This window comes from Vigna umbellata, chromosome 3 (assembly GCF_029865625.1).
Source record: "Vigna umbellata cultivar VRB3 chromosome 3, Vumbellata_1.0, whole genome shotgun sequence".
In the NCBI taxonomy this organism is placed as follows: Eukaryota; Viridiplantae; Streptophyta; class Magnoliopsida; order Fabales; family Fabaceae; genus Vigna; species Vigna umbellata.
This window is the reverse complement of record NC_142167.1, coordinates 21,356,463-21,382,039: the sequence shown is the minus strand read 5'-3', so window position 1 is coordinate 21,382,039 and position 25,577 is coordinate 21,356,463. Positions and strand designations below refer to the sequence as shown.

Genomic DNA, 25,577 nt, shown 5'->3' with positions numbered 1-25,577 from the left:
TAAATGTTTTTTCTTAAATTAATAGTATTGGTTTAATGGAAATGTGCACCAATAAGTAATACTATACAAGTATGTGTGTGTCCAAAACAAATGAGTTTAAATTATAGTAATAGTACATTTATTTATATTGTATTTACCATTGAAAATATAAAAAATTAAATGATTGAAATTTTAAAATGCATGGACATATATGGTTGTGAAAACATACAGAAGAAAAGTTATTCACATTTTCCAACAAATCTTTGTGGAAGGCACAGACATTAATTGTGGTTTAATTAATTAATTATTATTTCTATTTTTAACTGATTAATTTAATTTTTTTATAAATCTTTATTATTTTAACAAAATAACAAAATATTTATATAATTCATAGAAAGTTATTAAACAAATTATACTATAAATTTTGAGATCTTACCATTCACATATACTTTCATTTATTCGAAACTGCAATTAATTTTATTTGTGTTAATTTGAATATATGTAATAATTTATAGATTAAATGTAGACATAGTCGTAGAGAGACAGAAAAAAATCATCTAAAAAAAATCAATTGATGTGTGACTGTTACTCAAATTATGAGCTTATCCCACTGCAATTATTGCAATATTTCATACATCAATTTGTGAGAATAGTCTATCTATGGAGGCAAAAAGCAAAATTAGAATAGTCAATACATTACATTCTATCAATTTTTATAAAAAGACAAAAGAAAGGTATGCAATCCTCCATTAATGACCTGATATAGTAGTACATGTGCCAAAATCACACAAACATTTAAGAATGAAAATGATACAAGATACCAAACACACCAGGTTGTTTTTAAGGTTGAATTAATTTATATTTATTATTAGTACGCATATGTAATTATATAACGTAACCTACTATGCTTCCAATAGAGTAAAATAACGAGAAGTGGCTTAAAAAAATAATAATAAATAAAAACAATAAAAAGTATTAGAAGGGACAATTAAAAAAGACCCAACTTCCCCACCACCATCATAAAGAAAAAGACAAAAGATGAAACAGGGAAAAACAACTCCTTAACGTGTAAGAAGGGACGTGGAAATAACTGTTGAAGAATTTCTTACAATATTTTTAGTATTTTATTAATAGTGTTAAAATTAGAGTACTAAAATGCATTAATTACTACTGATAAGCTGATTTAAAAAACAGAAAATAAAAAATCCAGCAACATTTTTAATTTGTTACAAGTAATGCTAGTCAAATATAAGAAAATAATAGTTGTTTTTAATATTAAAAAAAAAACTAACAGAGTGAAAGAATAATACAATAAACGATTCAGAAACTTGTACTTTGAAAATTAGAAACATAGAATTTGAAAATAAACAGGGTACTTTCCCTTATCTGCAAATCAATATTTTTGCTTGAGCATTTAAACAATGATGGCACGAATATCAATGAAAAGCAACAAAAGAGTTTGGCAGATAGGCGTTGAAAGCAGCTCCAGGTCCCAAACAGGCAGAATAACGACAGTGTCGCGATGCTGCTCCAACAAGAATTGCAAAATTTGGCAACGACAAAACCTTGGGGTTAGGAGTATTTTGTCAGAAGCAAGACTAGGCCATTCTCTTCCGTAGATAACTACGAGCCTAAGATACCTAACATCAAATGACACGTGGCATAAAAAAAATCTATAGCAAGAGAAGAGACAATTATACAAGCCAAAACTATTCTATCCCAAACGCAAGGTGATGACAATTTTAGTATCTAGTGGAACAAATGGTACGATAATAAATTAAAATCCATTAAGGAGGATCATGCTTACTGAACTGATGCTGATAAGTGCTTTGAGATTTCATCAACCGCGTCACGGATGATTCACATTTCTCAATGCATGTTCAGCAAAAGGAACAATGAAGTTCATTTCAATCTCTCAAATGCCCATAGGCATTTGGATGTATCTCAAACGTACGTACAGGCTGCAAGACGACAGACTTTAAACCTAAATGATGAACCAGCTGTTGGCGTCAGATGTTGTTCACCATAATGTTCATTTGTATGGTCTGAAAGGCTAAAATCGCGCCCACCATATAGACAGACCCTTTGGTTGCTCTTCACTGTACTCTCGATTCCAACAAAAACTTTGTCCAGTTCATTGGAATCTCAAAACAAATCAAACTAATTCATGCCAGAACGAGGTTGAAGGTTATTCTCAAATCCACCAGGGACAAACACGGGAAGCTGATTTGAAAGAGAGTCCCTTTTATATCTTGGCTCTAGGGGCAAGTTCGCCGATATGTTATCTTGCGCCTCCCCTGATGCCAAACGTCTTTCATTTTTCAAACCATCTTTAATAGGGGCACTCAAAAATGGACCTCCATAAAAGATAGAATCTCCTGTATACATCAGATTCTGTCTGTGCTGCCCTGGAGACTTGGGTGCAGATGATGACAACTCCTGCTGCTGCGGAATCACTGGTTTTTTCCCAAAACTGCTTGTTTCAGCATTTACATTTTGCAATTCTACACGCATTGATGACCTATTTCGGGCTTCTGACGGCAATAAAGGGACTGAAACGTATCTGCCAGCTTCTTGATCCCAAACAACTGATGACCGTTTCACATCTCTTAGAATAGAAGTGTTAGAAGCAGAAAGCAACAATGGATCATGGCCAATTCCTTTTGGCATTGCTGTCCTCCCATCAAATCCAAGAGATGGATTAGATATTGGGTTCCTGAAGTTTGACAATGTTGCTTTAGAAGTTAAAGGACGTTCAGGCACCACCAAACCAGGGATTGAGGCACCTGACCTGAAGCCACCCAAACTGTGACCCTGTGGAAGAGGGCTGAGTGTAACTGCCTCATGAACATGGCTAGGACTGCTGAAGCTACTCATACTTTGAGTTCCAGTCTCATACTCATCGCGACTTCCTTGACTAGGAGCAATAGAATTTTGGACCGGAGACAATCTTAACTCGTGTTTAATTTCCTTGTTAGTTCCAGTCTCAGTGCTCAAACTACTTCTGATGCTCATGTTGCCACTAGAACTCAATTCTGCATCTGGTAGGCGGTGGCTGTCTACAGGTCGCAAAACTGAAGAAGATGCCCTGGCTTTCGCAGCTGCTCTCACAGCCTCTTGTGAATCCAACTTAGCAAGCTTCCAAGCACTAATACGAACAGGTCTTTTTGGCATCTTTTGCCCTCTTTCTGCAATACCCGCTGCATCTGGATCAACAGTAGACGGTAGCATTCCAGGCTCCAAGTGAGGCACAACTTCATCCTAAAGCCCATGTTAGGCAGGCCCCATAAAACAACTCATAAATACTTTTTAAGAACAAAAACATTTCACTTTGTCAAGAAAATAAAAAGGGAAAAGTGTAATAGCATGTAATTTACATAAGAAAACTACATGAAAAGTTCGTTAAGTAAAACAGGTATAAAATAAATATAGAAATGAAAATCACTAATTTGGTATACCGATTAGAATTTACATAGTAAGTCACTAATACAGGGACCGGCACAACAGTGCCATATAAATTCGGCCAAGGTTGCAGCCAAAGCCATTATACATAGTTCATTCCCCCTACCTCCAAAGAATTTTTTTTTTGTTCTGCCTTTCGCTCTTTCATCCATTTCTTTTATCTAAAGGTCCTAAACTACTTAAGACTTTAAAACAGCTTCCCATTTTCTCATATAATTACAAAAATCCTGCTCTCACTGTTTCTTATATAAATATTGGTTAACAGGAAATAAAATAAAAATAAGATGTCAATTTTTGTAATTATTTGTGAAAATATAAAAAATAAAAAATCGAAAACATTTTTCAAACCCCTAATTTTCTTGTCACTTGACCTCTTTCCGTGGATTAGAAAGCTACGGCTTCAGTAAAATTCAAGTTATTCAAATTTTAAATGTTAACCTATGTAGCATTTGAATGATAAGACGCTAATTTTCCTAGAGGTGATTCATATTAGAACAAATGAAAAAGATATATTCCGAAAGCCAGGACAGAAGTGCCCAGTGTCACAATTCAAAGCTTCTTTTAGAGGATTTTTCAAATAAATAAGAACAGCTTCTGACTCTGACTGTTGCCCAAGAGTCTTTCAATATAGTTTCCCAACTAAGAATTAGAACTGTCAAAATGAGTTACAACCCGCGGGCCAATCCGGCCCACCATGGGTTTGAGCTGGGTTAGGTTTGAAAAAATTGTATTTTTTTTTATGCGGGACAGATTTCAACCCAGCTCATTTAAATACGGCTCATGCGGGTTGAACCCGTGGTGGGCCGGGTTGGCCCACCAATTCACCTACCTAATTTTATTTTATTAAAATTTAATTTTAATTTTATAAAAAAATATTTATTATTTTGTTTTTGCTTGAAAAAATTATTTAAGTTCCTTATTTTCAAAATTAACTAAACACCCATGTTGGGAGTGAAATTTGTTTAGATTTAAATTATAGAAAGTTTGTAATTTTTTTTATTTAAAAAAAATTGTAATTAAGTGAGCTAGTGAGCCAACCCGTTTACCCACCAACCCGTGGTGGGTCGGACCGGGTTCGAATTTTTCTGGCTCGTTAATAAATGAGTCAAGTTGGGTTGGCTCACCATGTGACCAACCCGTGGTGGGTCGAGCCGGATGACCCATTTTGACAGCTCTACTAAAAATCATCAAACCGCAAGCCAACAGTGCCATCATTGGGTAATCAATATACAGATGAAAGCAAAAATTAACCATAGTACCTGATAATCAACAAATACCCTGGGAGGGGTGCACCAAGCTCCTTTATATTGCAAACCAAGAGAACTTCCTCCACTCAATCCAGTCGTGGCTGAGCCTGTTGGAGAGTAAAGTATATTTGGCAATTCATCTTCCACAGATGCCCCTGCAGGTGCTTCACTCATGGCTCTCATTGCTACAACATATTCATAAGTAGTAATGCCCTGATCCAACAAGAAGAAAGGAGTTAAGATGAGAGTCCACTCTTGTGTGTGAAAAAGCTAAAATAATGGTCAAGAACTAAAACATGATTTTTATAGTGCTCTGAAAATCTCAGGGTGGAAGCAAAACATCCCAGACATAATTCACAAAAATTCTTAAGTAACTAACATTGATAAATTATTTTCCAGTTCATAAAAATGCTCTTCTAATCCTAAGTGAATTTTCTGAAACTCAACGATGCATATCTTAAGTTTCATTGCACAGAGTTCCCTTGATCAAATTAGATTAGCCAGGCAGCATAGAACCATGCACAAAAGCATGGGGTTGGGAAAGAAAAAAGAACAGAAAAACAACCTCAGATTCTCAGCTACTGAATCACTGACCTTCCTGATTAGTATCATGTGGAAAAAGAAAAGCTCACCCAAAGGCACACAAGCCAAGATAGAAACTACAGTACATACGACCTACACATTGAAACAAGAAATATATCAAACTTCTAAATATGATTAATAATAATCAATTGTCATATGCCAGATTTAATATAAAACAAACAAAAGAGATACCACAACGGCAGCAAATGGGGGCCGAGAGAATCCATTTCCAAGTCTATCAATGATTTCAGATTCCATTCCTCTCTTATTGACAAAGAAACGGACAAAAACCGCAACACCCACTCCAGCTTCAATGGCTAGCTGAAATGCAAAGAATAACATACAGAAGGCATTATTGAAAACCAAAACAAATTATAGCCTTTAAATGATAAATTATTCACAAGGACCAATATACATACCCAAGCAAGACTAAAAGCCATGAGAGCAATAAAAGAACTGTAATTTTTGTGACCCACACAATTGTTAAGCCACTGCAGCAATGCAATGAACCAAGTGAAACTTTAAGTTAAACAAAAATTATGAAAAAGTTATTCTAATAGTGAATACAAGTCCAAAATGTATACTTCACTTGGCACGCCAAATCATACCCGACAATGGTGATCGAAGCCATCAACACATTTATCACAACTTCTACAATGTTTGCTGAACTTGCGCACCTGCAAAACAGGACACACAAGGCACAAAATACACTACGGTGAGATGCAGAAGTCCAGTCCAAGGTTTAAAGCTACTTCTCTAAAATGCCTCAATTGACAGCTGCATGCAACTAGAGATGTTTATAAGGTTAGACTAACTTTATTCCCAAAATTCAAGTAGCAGAAGCTTCCAGGAAAGGGGCAGGAATGTCAAAAATAGATTAAACCGGAAGGAAAACAAAGGGGCTGATAATTCTCTTGTATCCCTACTACTTATGTTTCCAGGAAACTCAAAGTTCAAGTTAAATTAGGATCAAACATAAAAAGGATTGAACAAATTAATTTAAAGAGATTATTAATTGAAAAGAAGAGAAGAAAAAACATAAGAATTAAATGTCCTTAAATAGGAGAAAAACGAAAGAATAAACAAAATAAATGAATTCATAAATAAAAGTCATAACTCTCCCAAAAGAAGCAAAACAATTCCAGAAAACCTAGCTTCTTTCTCAAAGAATGATATGAACATACATACACTTTTCCACAATTTATACCAACAAATCATGACATTTCTCAAAGAAAACAAAAATGTACTTAAACTCGTTCTCAATGACTCATGATTTGTTATTGTACTGGTGACTTTAGTATTTGCAATTAATATTGACCCAGGTATAAAATAAAAATATAAAAGATATAACTTACAGCCAAACTAAATAGGAATAGGAAGAACAAAAATTGAAATGTTATCGCAATGTTTCAAAGAGTAGCAAATCACAATGCAGTACCTCAGCATTGCACAAAGTGCAGAACAGTGCATCCTCACCACCACCCTGCTCCTCAGTCGATGCTTCTTGTTTTCGGCAATCTTCATGTGAAAATAGTATGCAGAAAATTCCTCCAACTACATTACATGAGCTTTGGTTATTCTGTTTCCTTGAACTGTCTGCCCTGTCCATATCTTCCACCGAGCTTTTCTTGCTCATATTTGTCATAGACCTTTTGGAAGATGATGGAGAATATTGTTCTCTGGCAGCAATGCGTTCATGTTCTGAAATGTGATGTTTTCCTGACAATTCATGAACAGAATTGAAATTATTTCCCACTCTGGGGTCAAACTTAGACATAATGCCCGGATCAGCAGGGTTGATTGCAGTGCATCTGACGTAAAGAATGAACACAATGAGTGCCTGCAACACCAAAAGAATGAGACAACATAAGCTGTGTTTCTTGTGGGTAAGTAATAGTGTACATAAAAGAGGTGGAATGACAAAAAGGTGATTTACATACCACAGGAGAGTAAACACCAATGAAAATGTATTCCCATATACGACCTCCAATGAAGGGAGCAAGAAAAGCATAGAAAGCAATCACCAACAAGCAAAATACAGTGATCGCAACAACCTATTAGTGAAAGAAGCAATAATTAGAAAATAAGTTGGCATGCCTGCAACTGATAAAAAACAACACAGTGTATCAAAAGGGCTAAACATCATATAAATCAACAAAAATATGAGAAACTAGTATTTGGATATATTTAAGTGATGTAAGGATCAAATTTAGGGATCAAATTTAATGACAATATCACAGGATATATTTGAGATTGTTATAAAAGAGAAAAGCCGCCATCGGTTATTCTATTGAAAAGTACCTACCAAGTTCAAAGGCAAGTTTATTGTATTTTTGTTTTCATCTATACTCTATGGTAAAGTTTAGTGAAAATTGGATTTTAAAAGAACAAAATAGAAAAAAAAAATGTGGAAAGAGTATAAATGAGAATTGTGTTGCCACAGAGAAAAGCTAGAATCCAAAATAGTTGTATGTAGCATCTATTGAAGAAAATATGGCAAAAAACATTTAAGGCGATTCGGATACACACGAAAAAGACCATTAGAAGAAGCACCAGCTAAAAGACTAGATTACATGATTTTTGGTTCTGCACAAAAACAGGGAGATCAAGAAGGATATTGAGAGATGTTGTTGAGACAAACCCCACGATAAATAATATCTCTTAAACCTGGTCTTTCATAAAGCTGAATGACATTGAATGATCCATGTAACCAACCACACCCAATGGGATAAGGTTTTGAACAACACTCTTCACCCATAAATTCCAGTCTGTGATGCTTTAAATTAAAATTATTGAATCCTCTTGTTTGACAACCCAATACATCTGCTGTTGCTTAATGTTTTATAACTTTGGACATGGAAAGAGTATATGGTAGGCAGGTACATATCAGAGGTTGAGCTCCACAGTCTATATTTCATTCGGCCGTTAACCCATGGAAAAATTAAGCAAGACATGATTAATTTGCCCGGGAAAGGGTCTTCCCTCCGACAAACAAAGTCTGGATTGTTTTAATTCCAAACGACCCCTTTCCTTTTTAGTTTCCAAAACTGGCGGAAATAAATTTATTCAAACAAAGAATTTCACTATTTCCTTTTTCTTTTTTCAAAAACAGTCTTTCAACCATTAGTACGAAACGGGGACTTCTAGAATATAATCAAACACACATTACTCTACAATATAAAGTAGACATTTCCGAGCCAGTAGCCTTGCCGTTAACCAAGAGCCTATACATAATTTAAAAAAAAAAAAAAAAGACAAACAAATCACGCGATTACAAGAATTGAGCAATTAAAGCCACATGATATACGATTCCTCATGAAGCTAATCATGAATTACTGATTCCAGCAAACCCTAACAAAAAAAACATAGAATCGGAAGAAGAAGAAGAAAAGATATACCTGAAAAGTGTGAGCAGGTAATTGCCAGCCATGTTTTCTCACCATTTCTGTTCACAGTTGAATTGGGATTTGACTCTCTTTCTTTTCCAAGTCTTTACCCTAAACCTTTAACTAGCAAGCAAGCACTAACTTGCCACTTCCAGCTGCAGAGTAGGAATAGGAACAGAATAAAATAAATTAAATAAATCTTAAATAATATACCTAATCCTAATATACAAGAAAAGGTTCTTACTTCTTGCACACACTTTTTTTTTTCTTTTTTTTTTCTGATTTCTTCTTACATTCCTTCTTCTCTTTGTATAGACAGAGAATTAATTATCAAAGATTCCACTTCTTAACTAATTGTTTAAAGTCATTTATCTCATTAGTTAAAAAAAAATTTAAAGTCAAACTTTCCACTATATTATATAGATAACTTAGATCAAATTTTAAAAGTTTTGACATTTAAAAAATCAATATCTTTCTTATATAATTTTAGTTAATAATAATAGTGAAATACAATTACACTGTGTGTGTTTTTTATAATAATAAAAAAGCATAAGCAATTAAATAATTATTTTTATAATTATTGAAATAAAAATATTATTGAATTTATATTGTAGTTATAAAAATATACATTCAATTAGATTTTATATAATTTAATACTGCTGGGTTGAATTACATTTAAAAAAATATTTAAATTAAATAATATTTTCATATATATTTTTATATTTATATGATGTGAAATTAATTTTAACAAAATTTAAAATAAATAATCATAATCTTATAAAATTACAATACATTAGTAAATTGACAAAATAATTACATAAAATCATTTTTAATTTAATATTTATTAAAATGATATATATATATATATATATATATATATATATATAATGGAAATGTTTTAATATATTATACTTATGTTCTTTTATTAAAGGCATCTTTTAGAATTTTCACAATATTTTATTAGTTAAATTAAAATAAAAAGTTAGTAAATGACAATTGTCATTTCAATTTCTATGTTGATAAAGTTAGAAAGTAAATTAAGGAATTTAGTTATAAAATAAAATTAATTTTACGTTATAAACTAGTTAAATAAGTAAAGCTCAATCTTGATATTTTTCAATAAGTTAAAATTAAACTGTTAATTACGAGTCATTGTTTATTTTACAAATCAAGTTTAAACTTTTCCGTTACACTCTATCTTTTAAAAATTTAGAAATGTTATCAAGTTTTTTATACGCTATTTTGTAATTATTAGAATGTAATTTGCTTTTTAACGAATTTCAATTAATCATAAAAAAAAAGTGTGTTAATTATTATCAATTTTCCTTATTTCTACAAATCCTGAATCCAATATGTTTTTATTAACAAATATTTTTATTAACAATTTCAACTTATTTATATTAAATAGAGCAAACAAATATATTTCAATCTGTATTAAAACAAATAAAAATTTTAAAAAGATAATAATCAAAAGTTCCTTTTAAATTTTCTTACAGTCATCATAGCAATTTTTACCTTAAATTGAATTCGTGAACACAATCTTTGGCAAAGCAAAAATATCAGGTTACCTTTCACACTCTCGTACAGTCAAAATAAGACTACAGAAAAGTCAAAAGATAAAGTTTGGTGGTATTTTTAAGAATACATAAATAATGTAAATATTTACTTAATTTCTTCCTATAATAGTAATAATAATAATAATATAATAGTCATCAGTCACATTCTTTCGTGCATAGTCATATTTAAAATGTACATTTTCTTAAATATTAGTCTAATGTTTTAATTAAAAAATTATGACACAATAATTTCGAATTCAAACAAATGCATATCGAAAAACAGGAAGATTTTTAGAGTTTAATATATATAGTCAGGGTTGGGTTTTTTACTGTCAATGAATAAAATATTCTTTATATAAATTTTTGAATAATTATTACATCAAAATTATCATATATAATAGTTTGTAATAATCAAACAATAGCGTGATAATTTTTTTTATGTGCGTTATTTATTTATTTATTTATTTATTTATTTCAATTTAAAAACAAGTGTGAAACATCTTTAATGCATTATAAATTTGATTCACACGATAACTTTGAAAATTACATTAGCCTTTATTGTTGATAAAACTCTTGAGTAGCATAAAAAGCTAATTTATTATTTCGTTTTAAATACATGAGCGGCCAAATAAGACTAAACATATAAGTTTACAGCTAAGAATGAAAGTTAGAATTTCCTTATAAAATAAAAGTACCTTTAATGATAAGATTCCATCTATGATGTCATGTCTTATTTTAAACAGAGTCAATTTAAGTGATCTCACCATTTTAAATAATAAAAAGATAAGCAATTTATATTTTTATGATGTTTTATTTGTAGCTAATTTTGTTTTAATTTAAATTTTTAATTATGAATAATAGAATGAGATTTTATTTATAAGCGGTCATATTTTACGTCATATACAAAGCTTATTTTGAGAAAAAGAAACAGAAAAAAAAATCTCAAAAAAATAAAAAAAGAAGTGTATCTTTAGAACACGAAGATACATACATTAAGAATTATATTCCAAAGCATTCGATAAAATAATAAATAAGTTAGTAGAAAAAATTTGCAATTAACGTGTTATTCTTTAGAGTATTTTTTTCGTATTTTAGATTTATTTGTTTATCTTTTTTAATATTTGGGTTTATCACAGTGAAATTAAAAGAAAAAATAAAATGGTTAGAAATTAATATTTTTTAGAGGAAAATTGTCTCTTTACTTTTTATTAATTGTATGTTATGTAGTTAGCACATGGAAAACTCTGATGCACATATGATGTGATGGATAAAGATAAATCTTTATTAATTTAGGGTTATAACGATATATTTGTTTTAACAATAGAAGATTTTTTTAAATAATATATTAAATCAACATTTGTTAGAACCTTCTTAGATGATTAGGTATAGAAAAGTAGTTATATTTTTCTAGCATGATAAATTATGTGAACAGATATATATTAATGTCATTTTGAATTATTATTTTATTATGATATTTTTGCTTGATGATTTGTGACTAAGGAAGTTTTCTTGGGAAATTTTATATGTTTTTCAATAAAGATTATGTAGTGAGTACAAATATAAACATATGAACATATATTTGGTTTAGCGAAAATTGATAATAGCTTTAGAGTAAATATTTTAACTTATAAATGAAAAAATTTACTATTTTGAGATGTGCAAACTTAACATTGTTGCAAGTTATGTACTTTTTTTAGCTTGATTTTAGAATATTGTAGGTTTTAATCAATTTGGTTTTTATTGAGTAGACTTTACTTATTTCGAAAGGTTAAAATATGATAGTTTTGGTTTGAATAATTTAACACATTCTGGTATATTATTACAAGTCTTGAATTTTAGCATTTTTTGCTTAAGCAAAAGTACAATTAACAAGAAAAACACAAATTTGTGATGATTTTTTCTTAAGAAAAATATGGCAGAGAAGAAAAGTTAGACACAATTAAATTTTTCTTTAAACAAAACTTTTGTTGATCAGCAAATGACACTTTTTGTTCAAGTTGATATTCTAAAACAAACTCAAAGGTTTTAAACAATATTTATCTGTGTGTGTTGTTTTTGTAAAGAAATATGTATGTTTGTATGTTTATATATGTTCAGTACAGATGTAACAACTTGTGTTGTACATTAGAAAATATATTGAGTATCTCTAAAAATTATATGTTTTATTCGTTATTAAGATTTACATTATAACAAAAATGAATAATATTTCATATATTTGATAAAGTGGAGAAGAGTATCATTGATATGAAATATAAAGTATTTAAATTGAATATATGTATATATTTTTTAACGGTCAAGAAAATAAGTCTTTTATTTGGTTATCCTCGATAACATATATTATTATTTTGTATTATGAAATTTTTTACCTTCTTTTATTTATTTGGATATATTTTTGGTCTATTGACTTTCAGCAAAAGTTAAATTAGTATTTTCTTTTTCTGAAAAAGTAATTAAATTTAGTTATATAACTTTAGAAATTATATAACTTTAGAAATATGCGAATTTGATCATTAATGATTTTTTAGGTTAGTTGTTAGAACAAATGAGAGGAAAAAAAGTTTGAAGCTATGGGTTTCTTCGTAAAAAAAGAGAAAAGAATAACGGTGCTCTCGCAATCACCTCTCGCGATGACGAAAATTCTAGATTGATTTGGATGTGAAACAAAGACGAGGAAGAAGAATAATTTCCTGCTAGTAAACCAAAACGAAAAAGAGAAAGGAGGAAAATGTCGCCTTTGCGCGATGACAACCCTTTGATAATGGGTTTGTCCGTGAAGAATAGGAAGCAAACTTTGGAGAAAATGTGTTTCTTATTAAGGTTATTAAGTGATTTTTTTTTAAAGCCAATTGGAATAATTATGATTGAGGAGATTTAATTGTATTACAGAGACCTAATTTAAAATTATCATTACTTAAATTTTTTACTTAATAAAATCATCAAGATGAACACCTCATAATATCTTGACATTGTTTCTCACCACTTAATGAAAATCACTTAATTATTAAAGTTTTACAAAATCTAGAATATAATTGAGATCGTTTTTAACAAGAATTCACTTTGAGATTTTTTAACAAAATATAAGAATCATTCGAAAATTTAAAGAAATAATAATAGATTAAAATAAAATATTACAATATAATAATAATTTTGTTTATTATGGGTATTGTACATAACAAGTCTGAACAAATAAAAATAATCAACCACATTCCCAGACTTTTTCTAACATGATTAGGAATTCATTTTTCATGTTTAAGTTTCACAAATATAACTTGATTGTTATGTTAAATTAAATTTTATTATAATTTTTATCTTTAAAACTCTTAATTTTTAACTCTCACCCATTTTAACTCTTAATTTAGTAATTAAATTAAAATAAATGTCCAGTCTGTGCTACTGTTAATAAAGTGTTATCCTTTTGGTTAATCATTTAAATATCGTACACGTCCTCGTCTTATCGCTTTCTTTGTTTTGTTCCGAGATAAAGTCACACCAAACAGCACTATAACTTTAATGATTTAGAATTATTTTTATAAGGAAAAAGTAAAGGAAAAACATGACATTGTTTTTTTATAACCTTTTAAAATATTATTTATAAATTGTTTTAGACATAAATTAATTTTAATTTATAATCAAATTAAAACTTTTAAGTTTTTATTAAGAAAACGAGACAACGCATACTTCAACCACTTTTGTCTATCAATCATGTAAGGTTGTCCAATGAATGATTAATAGGTTAATATCACAATTTCACGAGTTTAACATTACTATCAATAAATATTCGACAAATGATTTTTTTAATACTTTTATGATAGTTATTCGAATATATATTCCTAATTGGTACAGATTCTTGGAATGAAATTTATTTTATTTCTTATCAAAGAAGTGATTGAGTATCAAGTTAAAAAGTAGGTTTGTATCAAGAAAAGTAAAAGCGTAGGTCCCACAAGTTCACATTCCTACGCATCAGTGGTCCATATTGAATACGCAATTAGAAGGACTGCTACGTAATCGAGTTAGGAAAATGTTATTTTGACAACAAAAGTTTGACACAATTTTGACAACGGCGACGTGGCAGCTGTGCATTGGCTCAGTGAATTGAAAACAAACCAGAAAAAACCCAAAATACCTCTCACCCCGGTTCACTGAGCCAATGCACAGCTGCCACGTCGCCGTTGTCAAAATTGTGTCAAACTTTTGTTGTCCAAATAACATTTTCCATCGAGTTATCCTAGTGACAAATTAATGAATTTACTAATCAAACACCCTTCATTGTTTTTCGGTACCAGGAATGAAAGAAAATAAGACAAAAACGAAATACTAATAATAAATTCACCAGCCTAAAATAAAACCAATTTTGGTTGAATGGAGTCACCGAGTTCAACGTTTGGCTCGTGCGCGAGTTGCGATAGAGACTACAACGTTGAACTTTACACGTGCCACAGATATTGGATCACTATTTTTCTGTTTCAGTAATAAATCTTCTCCTCACTCTCACTGTCTCGCGTTTTGAACATTTCCCATAGTTTCGGTGCTGATAGAGCACAACCGATTCAGTCACCATGAACACGCTCCTCCGATCCACTCTGAGGACTAAGGCACGAGTTATTTTTGTTTTTCCTCTTCGTTTTGTTGTTAGTTTAATCTGCTCATGTTTGTTTTCCCCTATCTAGATTCTGAGTTGCGGTCATGCGAAACTGACTTGTGCTTATGGATTAGATTGATGAAGCATGTATAGTTTATTGGTGTTCTTAGTCGTTGTTCTTGTTTACTTGCTGTATGCAATAGGATTTAGGACGTGTAATCGTGACAAACGCTAAACTACTTTTATAATTTTTGAATATCAATGATGACGGAGATTTGTGAAATTGGACAGGATCCTAGCTTACGAAAATGAAAATTTATTAATATTATAACGTCGGCAGTTGTATTTGAACGAAGGCTCGCTTTCGTATAATATTTTAGGTGCTTATTCAATATCTGCCACATTTGCCAGATTTTCATAATTTAATCACCTTTTTCTGTTTCTATCTTAGAATATCGTCACTGTTTGAGCTGCTGGCTTGGGGTCGTTTAGAGTAGCTGATTAGATTTATAACGGCATTTTAGTTTTTTTACTTTTTAACGCAAGCAATTTAGTAATTTTATGATGTCTGCAGTCCAGAATTTTGAAATGTGCCGCCTGATTGTGTTTCTGTTTTCATAGTGTAATCTATCATGATGCTAATTTGTTGATTTCATTTTGGTGTAAACGGATTGTCGAGGAGCAGTCCTACTTGTTACTCAGAATTCGTCTTTTGATGCTTGTTTTACTTTCTATTTGCAGAATGCTTCATCTCTAGCATATGCTGCTGTTTCCAGAGGTGTTCAGGAAAATCTTCTTCAGGCTCCCTTGTGGTCTAGATCAAATAGCACGGAGTCTTCCTTGAAAAGGGATGATTCAGCCAATGAAGTGAAAAGTGGTCCAGTGTATGTAGTTCTTCTACGTCAACACTTTTTCATTTTTACCTGTGTATTGATCGTATCGCTGTCTTGCACGTATCTTAATTGGTGTAGTGCCTTAGAACTCAATATGAAAAATGTTGCTCTTTACAATAAAATATGATGCCGAAGTAGTACTAATTACTTTCTTTTTTTAAGATTTCAAGCTAATTGAAATAAAGTAGATGTTTGAAATACTGTTTTATTATCTAGAGGGAGAAGTGACTAGCTGGGACATCTCTCTGGGTCAGTGTTTAAGATTATGATGCAATCTTGAATATGTTGAATGCATTACCGAATGCCTTTCTTTTCTCTTTAGATTATTGTTTTGAGTTATTCGTGGTTATAATAACTGAAAGTTGAAAGTATATTGGTTTGGAGAGTCCATGTGTGGACTTTTTAGTTTTTGTTTAACAAAACAATGAAAAAATAGTTTTAAGTTTAAATTTTGATAGTCTTATATGGCTACTGTGAGTAAAATTGCTGAAATAGTTCTATCTTCTCAGGTTCAAGGGTCATAGTATGCTTGCTCCTTTCACGGCTGGGTGGCAGTCTACTGATTTGCATCCTCTGGTTATAGAAAAGTCAGAGGTGAACTTTTTTGCAAGGTTTCTGTTTTTTTTTTTTAATTACTGCCGTGTGATATAATTAGGAAATGACGGTTCCCTCTGTTTTTTATTTTAAAGATTTAATGATAACTTTTTTTCAATTATGTTATTCCTGATAAATGGATTCAGGGAAGCTATGTGTATGATACTAATGGAAAGAAATATCTTGACGCACTTGCTGGTTTATGGGCCACCTCTTTAGGTATGTTATTACCTTCGCAGTTTTTTATTTTATTTTTATCTTTTCTGAATGATATATTTCTTCCAGTTCATGTTCTAATTCCATTTTGAAAGCAATATTAATATAAACTTAGCTCATTGTTGATATTTTAGCATACCCTAATCAGCTATCCACCAAATTATCTCTAAGTTTCTTGGGGATCCATTTTCTTCCCTATATTTGATCTTCTTCTTTTTTTTTTATCTTGGCAACAAATACAAGGGACGAACCATTGTGACTACTTTTGCAGAATGCCTAGATATGAAACTTAAGGGGTTTGGAAGAGATATATTTTGAGTTAATTAATTGTAAGAAATGATCTGTTAGAAGTTGTTCTAACTTCCACGATTATTTATTAACTTTGATCTGTTAAATATACAGATACTCACTAAAATTGTGGGGTTATATTCACATTTATAAGTTATAAATAGATAGTGTAAATGTTTTGTTGGAATTGAAGTATTTTATCTGTAATGAAACGTATTTTATTTTCCAGGGGGAAGTGAGTCACGCCTTGTGGATGCTGCTGTCGCACAATTAAAGAAGTTGCCATTTTACCATTCCTTTTGGAATCGAACCACCGTACCTTCTCTGGTATTCATTTAGTTCTCTTATAGCAGGATTTAAAGGATAAAATAAAGATTCTGGGTAAAAACCTTTGTTGCATTTTTTGAAGTTTCAAAGATAGTAGTAATATTTGCTGTCACTGAGAGTTGAAAAAGTGCCTCTGGGACGATTCTTTATATTTGTTCACCGCGGGGGCGGGGTTTTGGGATGAAACTGTGGTATTTTAACCTGTCTACCTATTCAAGGAAATAAATGATGAATACCTTGCTTGTGATGACACAGTTGATACTTGATATTGTAATAGTCAACTTACGTTTGATATGTACTTTATACATATAATATTTTCATATACAGGAACTAGCCAAGGAACTCCTAGAAATATTCACAGCCAGAAAAATGGCAAAAGCTTTTTTTGTTAACAGTGGATCAGAAGCCAATGACACTCAGGTTTGGTAGATTATTATTCCCTTGTTTCAGTCTCATTTTCTTTGGAAGTTTTCATTTAATCGTAATGTAGATGTTTTGAATGTGTCTACTTTTTCATGCAATTCGGAAACTTAAAATCATTACTATAGACTACATACAACGCCTGCAACAGGTATCAGGAAGAGGGAAAATCCGATCAATCAAGCACCTAAAATATTGTACATGTCTATAGATCGATCTTTTTGCAGGATTTATAAAAAAAGAAGGCAAATATTGTACATGTCTTGTAAACATATTGTTGAAGTATATAGTTTATGCAGAACATGTTCTTGGATATATTTCAACTTTGCATGTATTATTTCAGGTGAAACTTGTATGGTATTATAACAATGCGCTTGGAAGGCCAAATAAGAAGAAGTTCATAGCTCGTGCTAAATCGTACTCATGACATCTCAAACAATACTGTTTTCTTTGTATAGCTGAAAGTATGCATAATATATTGTGTATTCTTGTTTTTGTCAGGTATCACGGTTCAACATTGATAGCAGCCAGTCTTTCCGGGTATGAACTCAAAAGACTACTTTTTCAGTAAATTAGAGACTATGTAGTTTTAAGTTATCCTTATTAAATAAATCTTTATTCAATTTATCAACACTGTATTTCAGTCTTCCGGCTCTTCATCAGAAATTTGATTTACCAGCACCTTTTGTATTGCATACTGACTGTCCACACTACTGGCGGTATCATCTTCCAGGTTACCATTTTGATGGGCAAGTTTCTAGTAATATTTTAGACATTTATTTTAAGGTATAATAATAAATATTATGCATGCTTATGAACATTTCAGATGAGACAGAGGAAGAATTTTCAACCAGATTGGCCAACAATTTAGAGCTGCTGATTCTGAAAGAGGGGCCAGAGACAGTAATACATTCATATGCAGGCAAAATGATTTCTACTACTGGAACTTGATTTCTTTACTGACCTAAATGTTTATTTTTTTTTTTACTATCACAGATAGCTGCATTTATTGCTGAACCTGTAATGGGGGCAGGAGGTGTAATACCTCCCCCAGCAACTTATTTTGAGAAGGTATGTTGTCCTTATATTTGATTCACATTCTCTAAATCAACCGGATGGATGCCCAGTAATGCATCTTGCACTAATACTTCATTTCATCTGTATTCCCTGTCCCAATAGAGGGTATATGATGTATTAATTATAATTAAGCATACTCCCACCATCCTCGTAATCTAATTTATGGGAGAATAATACCAGGTCTATTGGCTTTCCAAAACTACCGGCTGATAGATTCACCTTTATTATGAAGTACTTTATATAATGTAATTATTGCTAAATTAAGTTTTATAAACATAAGAAAATTATTAGTAAAATAATTCTAGCGTTAGAACTATAATTCTATTTCTAAATAAACTTAATTAAATTTCAAGTTCCTCATAAATTTGAGTATTTTTAGTTGAGTCTTTATTTGTTCTATTGAATATTTTAAAAAGTTATATATTTTTCAATTGAGTCGCTGACGTTTATTTTGTTCGTGATTAACTATTATCTTACCTCATCATTATATTTACTTGTTTCTACTTGTTATAAAAATGTGAGGTTTTGTTGTTAATACAAAAAAAAATTATGATTAATGTAAAATGATAAGTGACTTTTATTGCTTTCATGGAAAATGACGTGGAAGCCATCAGGATCATGATGACTCCAATATGTTCTTAGTGAAAATAATAAAAGTTACTTGTTTGTGTTGCATTAATTACAATATCATTTTATATTAGCCACAAAACATTATCTTTCTTAACATGTAGGGATAAGGAAGCAAGATAAAAGTCATGTCACCCAGTTAATAGAAAAATTGTACAGTAGAGACTTAATTGGAAAATATAAAATTTTCAAGTGCTTAGTGGAACCAAAAAGTTTAAGACTCAATTGAAAATATTCAAATTTATGAGGAACTTAAAACTTAAGTCATGTCACCCAGAACTTGTGTATTTTTTTACATATTCTGTCAATTTAGTAATACACTCTCTTTTAATGATTTTCCTTGTCTACAGTCCAAATGTATAATGACAGTGGAAAATAATGGAGTTGAGTAAAAGCACCATATGATTATTTGCATATTTTGTGATGGAGTTAAGAAAAGTTTTCATTCCATTCTTGGGGATATAATTGAAATGGTGAGATTCTTGATAAACAATAAAATTGTTATCCCAACTCTCAATTTGGAAAAGAAAAATAGGGATAAATACAATGAGAAGGAATACATTTTTATCATGTTGTATTCCCTTCCATCTTAATCCTTTCCTTGATCACCTGTGTGTCCTTTTTTTATTGCCTAGTTGAATGATTAAAGTTGTGCATAAGATTTCTTTTGGAGTTTGTTAAAAAGTCTTACATCGACTAGAGATAAGGTCAATTTATAGCATAGTATATAAGTGGGTGCAAACCTCACATTACAAGCTAGTTTTGTAGAGTTGAATTAGACTTAAAGTTCACTTCTTAATATGGTATCAAAGTCATGAATTAGAGTCTATCCTAACAAAATTTGTTGTTTGTTGGGTCTATTATTCCACTTGCTATCGGATTATCCATTAATATTTAGTTCTACTTTCAAGATGTTTATACCTCGGCATGAGGGGAATGTGTTCAAAGTCTCACATCGACTAGAGATAAGGTCAATTTATAGTATAGTATATAAGTGGGTACAAACTTCACCTTATAAGCGGATTTTAAGCCTATTAAGAAGTGGATTTTAAGAAGTCGGTTAAAGAAAAGATTTTAAGCCTAACTCAACTCTACAAAACCGGCTTGTAAGATAAGGTCAATTCACAGTATATAAGTGAGTGCAAACTTCACCATACAAACTGTTTTTTAGGGTTGAGTTAGACTTAAAAATCTACTTCTTAAAAGAGTCTCTATTAGAGTACCCAATAGTTAGTAGAATAAAATGATTAAGTTGAAGCAATAGAAAAAAATAAAGTACATGTCATTCCTTGAATTGGCAAGGAAGAAAAGGAAGAGTGCTGAGCGGGACAGAGTATGTTTAGTTTAAATGAGAAAAATTGTTGGGTCTCCTTACTTGTTTACACGAGGAGGGTAGGAAAAATAAATATTTACTATTTTATTCTTATAGCTGCTAAATAAAACAATCAAGCTTGGTTACTCGAATTAAGATCTTTTAGAAATTTGTTATTTATCTACTAATATTTACATACTCAATTTAAGATATTCTTTTTGCACATGACATTAATTGATGTTGTTTTCACTCTTCCTCCTTCTCCAAAACCAATAAAATATAATAACATTAATTCTTATGCAGGTTCAAGCTGTTGTCAAGAAGTATGACATTCTTTTTATTGCTGATGAGGTACTTACATAATTCTTTACATACTGTTTATTGAGGTGAGGGTATTCTGTTGTGCAGTTTTCCATTTTAATTGTTATCTTATATGTCTATTTTAAAGGTAATCTGTGCCTTTGGAAGGCTTGGGACAATGTTTGGATGTGACAGGTACAACATTAAGCCGGACCTTGTATCCCTGGCTAAGGTAAACATGAAACAGCTCTCAGTACAGATTGTCTTTCTAATATTTTAGAAGTTTGTACAATGTTTCTCATTTTTGTGATTGACTTCTAGGCATTGTCTTCTGCATATTTGCCAATTGGAGCTGTGCTTGTGAGCCCAGAAGTTTCAGAAGTTATACACGCACAAAGTAACAAACTTGGTATGGTGGTTCATTCATTCATCAGAATTATCACTAAATCTTCAGGCTTAGTATTCTGACACGTTTCCTTATTTTAGGTTCATTTTCTCATGGGTTTACTTATTCTGGACACCCCGTAGCCTGTGCTGTTGCAATTGAAGCTCTCAAAATCTACAAGTGTGTTCTTTTGTTTCTTGTTTATAAAAACTGCTATGAAGGTTATTATATATGTTTTGTCAATGGAGTATGATTATATTCAACATCTTCCTTGTAGGGAAAGAAATATTGTTGACCAGGTGAACAAGATCTCCCAAAGGTTCCAAGATGGCATAAGAACTTTTTCTGACAGTCCCATCATTGGAGAGGTGTATATTATTTGCTAGGAAACTTTAAGCTTGTGGTTGATAGAATGTATTATCACAAACATTACATTATGGGATCTGCAGATACGAGGAGTTGGCTTGATTTTGGGCACCGAGTTCACAGACAACAAATCACCTAATGATCCGTTTCCTTCTGAATGGGGTAGGTTCAAATCAATACGCATTTTTCATCTATCCCTATTTGAAACGTACTTGACTCAACGTGTCTAATTCATCATTTCTGGTGATCTAAACTGTAATAATATAGTAAAAGACTGTCCTTTCATGCACTTAAGCGATCTACACAAGTCATGTTTAAAATACGTTATTAGATCGTATGATGAATTCGATTGACTATATCTTGGCGACTTTATTATTTATTGTAAATTATTAACAGTGGTATAGTACATGTGAGTAAAACGAGCATGCTATTTTATGTGCATCTGAGCATATTTTTTGGTTGAGTACAGGAATAGGTGCCTATTTTGGAGCTCAATGTGAGAAGCATGGGATGTTAGTTCGTGTAGCGGGAGATAGCATCATGATGTCTCCACCATATATTATTTCTCCTGAAGAAGTTGACACAGTAACTTCACAAATAACCTTTCCATCTTTTTTTTCCATTCATCAGATTAAAGAGGACTTCATTCAATTTTCATTTAATTTTTTTTAGAAGTTTTATATATGCATTTCAATGTTTTGCCCCAGTTAATCAGTATTTATGGGAAAGCTTTGAAAGAAACGGAAAAGAAGGTGCAAGAGCTCAAGTCTCAGCGCAAGTAGCTTAGCAAGATGATGGTATAATAAATTCTGCTGCGCCTACCTACAGGTTTAAAGGAATTAAATTCTGTATTTTAACTTAATTAAAGTTTGTTCCAACCTTTTCTTTATGGTAAATGTAGTAAATCCATTTCCTTGCTTCCTATCTTATTTTCCAGTTATATGCTTATAATAATGCTCGTTACACGCTTCCACATTGAACCGAGTATGGACTCTCATCTCATTAATGAGTTGGAAGCATCGATAGTTTAAGAGTATAAAATTTAGTAATAAACCAAACGGCAATTAGGCCATGGAAATTGTACAAAGGGGAGAGATGTGTGCACGTTTGTTTATGAAAAGCAATAGCAACAAATCGATACGAAGGGTGTTTTGTGCATTTATCATTAAAAATAAGTTATAGTGATCCACAGTGACTAACGGGGCACATATAAAATCGCGAACCAAAAGTCTCGTTAGAGTTTAATTTTCTTGGCTTTTTTACCCTCCTTAATACCAAGAATGAACCCTACTTGAATTTGAGTGCATGTGCGATTCTGTGTTGTGAATTGTTGGATATTATGAAATTTGAGATTTCATGGAGGTTTTGAACTTTTATTAGGCGTTTATGGTACGATTGGTGGAGGAGGAAGGACTTAAGGGTGGCTTGTAAAATATATATGGCGTTCAAATTTGATATATCGATTCAAATAGCTAAATTTATACTTTGTTTTAGAAGTTGGTTTGTGTTAAGTTGTACGTTGCTTTTATTTAACATGTTTTAAACTTTATTTATGTAATAATTAAATAGTTTAAGATTATTAACTAGTATTTAATTGTAATTTTGCTTCTAAAAATGATATAAATAAGAAGAAAAAAGCAGGATAAAAATTATGTAAAGTATTATTTGAACTATTCGTAATTTTTTAATGTCAATCTTGTAAACATTGAATTTCACTCGTCTATACAATTTAACTTAAGTTAAATAAACGAGTTTAAATAAATAGTAATAAATTAAATTTTATGTTTTATAAAGGAGAATTTATACAACACTCGTCTTAAACGGTGAATGAGTGTATATTTTCACTTTATATATTTTGAAATATCTTTAAAAAATTATGCAAATAATATTATCGTCATCATATTTACCAATTTTATTTAAGTCTTTAAAAAATAAACTAGTATTTGTGTTGTTATTTTATAATTTTTTATTTAAAAAGTCCTTACACTTGCTCTTATTTTCTATCCTAGAGAGAGAAAAAATAAATAATAGTATTATCCTAAATAGATGGCAAAAAGAAGACAGTGACTCTAAATATATGCATCAATCCAAGTTTTCCAATTAAAGTATTATCCTCAAATACAGGCTGTACCTTATAACATTTTCAATGGTGGCAATAAAGTAGCCTTCCGGTGGTCCGGCATCTATCAATTTAAACTTGTACGTTAAATCTATTTTTATCGTAAGTTTGGTCCATATCCATTAAAAATTAGACAATTTCATAAAATTTAAGAAATGTAAACTGATTTTATAATTGAATTAGACTTAAAATCTGTTTTATGACCGTTCATTTAAAAAAGATTTTATTTATTTATATATTATAAAATCATTTTATCTCTCATTTAACGTATAACTTCCACTACAATACGTAAAATCAAACACGTTAATAATGTCTATTATTCTGCACTCTGCGTATCATTAACAAGTACAAAGTCTGCAATATAAAAAAATTACATCACTTACCACCAGATAATATCATTGCTTTTCGCGCTGAGCAGAACCAAGAGTTTATTACGGCAGCAAAAATAAATACAAATTAATCAACAAAACACGAAAGAAAAGAAATGCAACCAAACTAAATAGACAACTACATATCATTCGAAAAAGAAAATCCCTAAACTTTGTTTCGATACAATAACCTTTGAGATTGTTTTATATTGAAAATCCAGTTTTGTTTCTGATTAAAAACACTAAACTCTATCTAAACACAAGCTTAATAATAAGGTTCATTTTTTATTATTTTTGTTAGCTTGTCTTCTGGCACGCCTCTCTCGGGAGCTAGGGGATGGCCTATAAACTCCATCTTCATATTCAGATTCTTCCAAATCTCTAAACGATTTCTGGGTCAATTAACATTGGAATTTAAATTAGAACAAAGAATTTTAAATGGGGTTGATAGATAAAAGATAAAAGGAAGAAAAAAAGTACCTCTTTAAGCTCAGAAAAGCTCACTGCATAGAAAGTCACAGCTGCCGCCGCAAGAACTCCCACAATCGGAAGAGCTACCTGCAACCCATCCATGTCTGCTTAATCTCTTCCTTTCTCTTTATTTTTCTCAACACTGTTCTTACTTTTCTTTGAGTGATTCTGAATAAAGGGTATATGATGATGACGATGATGAGATAAGATATTGGATTTGCTTCCCCTCTACAGTTCCACTTTTACAGTGACTCTACAAACCCTCGCCCTCTTCACCGTTGATTCCATCATGTGGCAACTGGCAACCTGTTACTTTTTGTTCACAGAAGCAATTATTACTAAAAACACATTATTCAAATATTCTACCTCGTTTTTTATTAAAAGAAATTATTTATCTAAATATTCATTTTCTCCAAATATTTATCTATATATACTTGATAATGATACTAATGACATTTTTTTATAATATTTTAACATTATATTATTCTATGATTGATTCATGATCATATTTATGATTATTATTATTAATTGTAAAATAATTTGGACCAATCATACACGTAAATAATATTAAAATGTTTAAAAAAAATCTTACGTACGAGGATTGGCTTTTTTGGAAATCAGATTTCCCAATATATAGTTCTCTTTTTCTTTTTTAGTTTAATTTCTTGTTGTCCCTTTTATATTTTTTAAGTTTAAATATTATCGTAGTCGAAATAATTTTGTGAAGTAACTATTTAAAATTTCCAGTTACTGCACAGCTTGCGTTTTCTTTTAAAAAAAATATTGTCTTTTATTTGATAATTTATTTTTAAAAATAAATTCATAAACATGATAAATAAAGAAAGGAAAAATACGTTCCTTTACAATTTCTAAAATATTAAATATGATTCTAAATTATTTTATTGAAGTGGAATTTAAACATAATAGAGGTTAAACTGTTGTCTTATGTTTAACTATAAGTTATAATTTTTAACTATTTAGCAAATTATTTTTTATATTATACTGTTATTTTAGATTGTG

General features: G+C 30.8%; 3 protein-coding genes across 3 annotated transcripts; 1 reads left to right on the top strand and 2 right to left on the bottom strand.

Annotated features, from left to right (window-relative positions):
* Positions 1-1,635: 1,635 nt before the first annotated feature.
* LOC124829544 (DHHC-type zinc finger family protein) lies at positions 1,636-8,917 on the bottom strand. Its single transcript, XM_047303076.2, has 10 exons — positions 8,901-8,917; positions 8,669-8,811; positions 7,211-7,324; positions 6,709-7,110; positions 5,879-5,947; positions 5,690-5,761; positions 5,463-5,591; positions 5,283-5,363; positions 4,701-4,901; positions 1,636-3,240 (listed from the first exon to the last, which is right to left on the bottom strand). The coding sequence occupies exons 2-10, from the start codon at positions 8,711-8,713 to the stop codon at positions 2,140-2,142; spliced, it is 2,214 nt and encodes a 737-aa protein (XP_047159032.1). The 5' UTR covers positions 8,714-8,811; positions 8,901-8,917; the 3' UTR covers positions 1,636-2,139.
* A 5,730-nt stretch (positions 8,918-14,647) lies between these two features.
* Positions 14,648-22,521, top strand: POP2 (Pyridoxal phosphate (PLP)-dependent transferases superfamily protein). Its single transcript, XM_047303077.2, has 19 exons — positions 14,648-14,807; positions 15,536-15,678; positions 16,197-16,281; positions 16,428-16,500; positions 17,015-17,112; positions 17,440-17,532; positions 17,876-17,949; positions 18,034-18,072; positions 18,177-18,265; positions 18,359-18,435; positions 18,529-18,603; positions 20,852-20,899; positions 20,997-21,080; positions 21,170-21,257; positions 21,335-21,413; positions 21,511-21,601; positions 21,683-21,761; positions 22,069-22,184; positions 22,307-22,521. Exons 1-19 carry the CDS (start codon positions 14,772-14,774, stop codon positions 22,379-22,381), a joined length of 1,542 nt encoding a protein of 513 aa, XP_047159033.1. The 5' UTR covers positions 14,648-14,771; the 3' UTR covers positions 22,382-22,521.
* A 1,608-nt stretch (positions 22,522-24,129) lies between these two features.
* On the bottom strand, positions 24,130-24,861 carry LOC124829575 (uncharacterized). The gene is made up of 2 exons (XM_047303115.2): positions 24,567-24,861; positions 24,130-24,478 (listed from the first exon to the last, which is right to left on the bottom strand). Exons 1-2 carry the CDS (start codon positions 24,657-24,659, stop codon positions 24,365-24,367), a joined length of 207 nt encoding a protein of 68 aa, XP_047159071.2. The 5' UTR covers positions 24,660-24,861; the 3' UTR covers positions 24,130-24,364.
* Between the last annotated feature and the right edge of the window lie 716 nt (positions 24,862-25,577).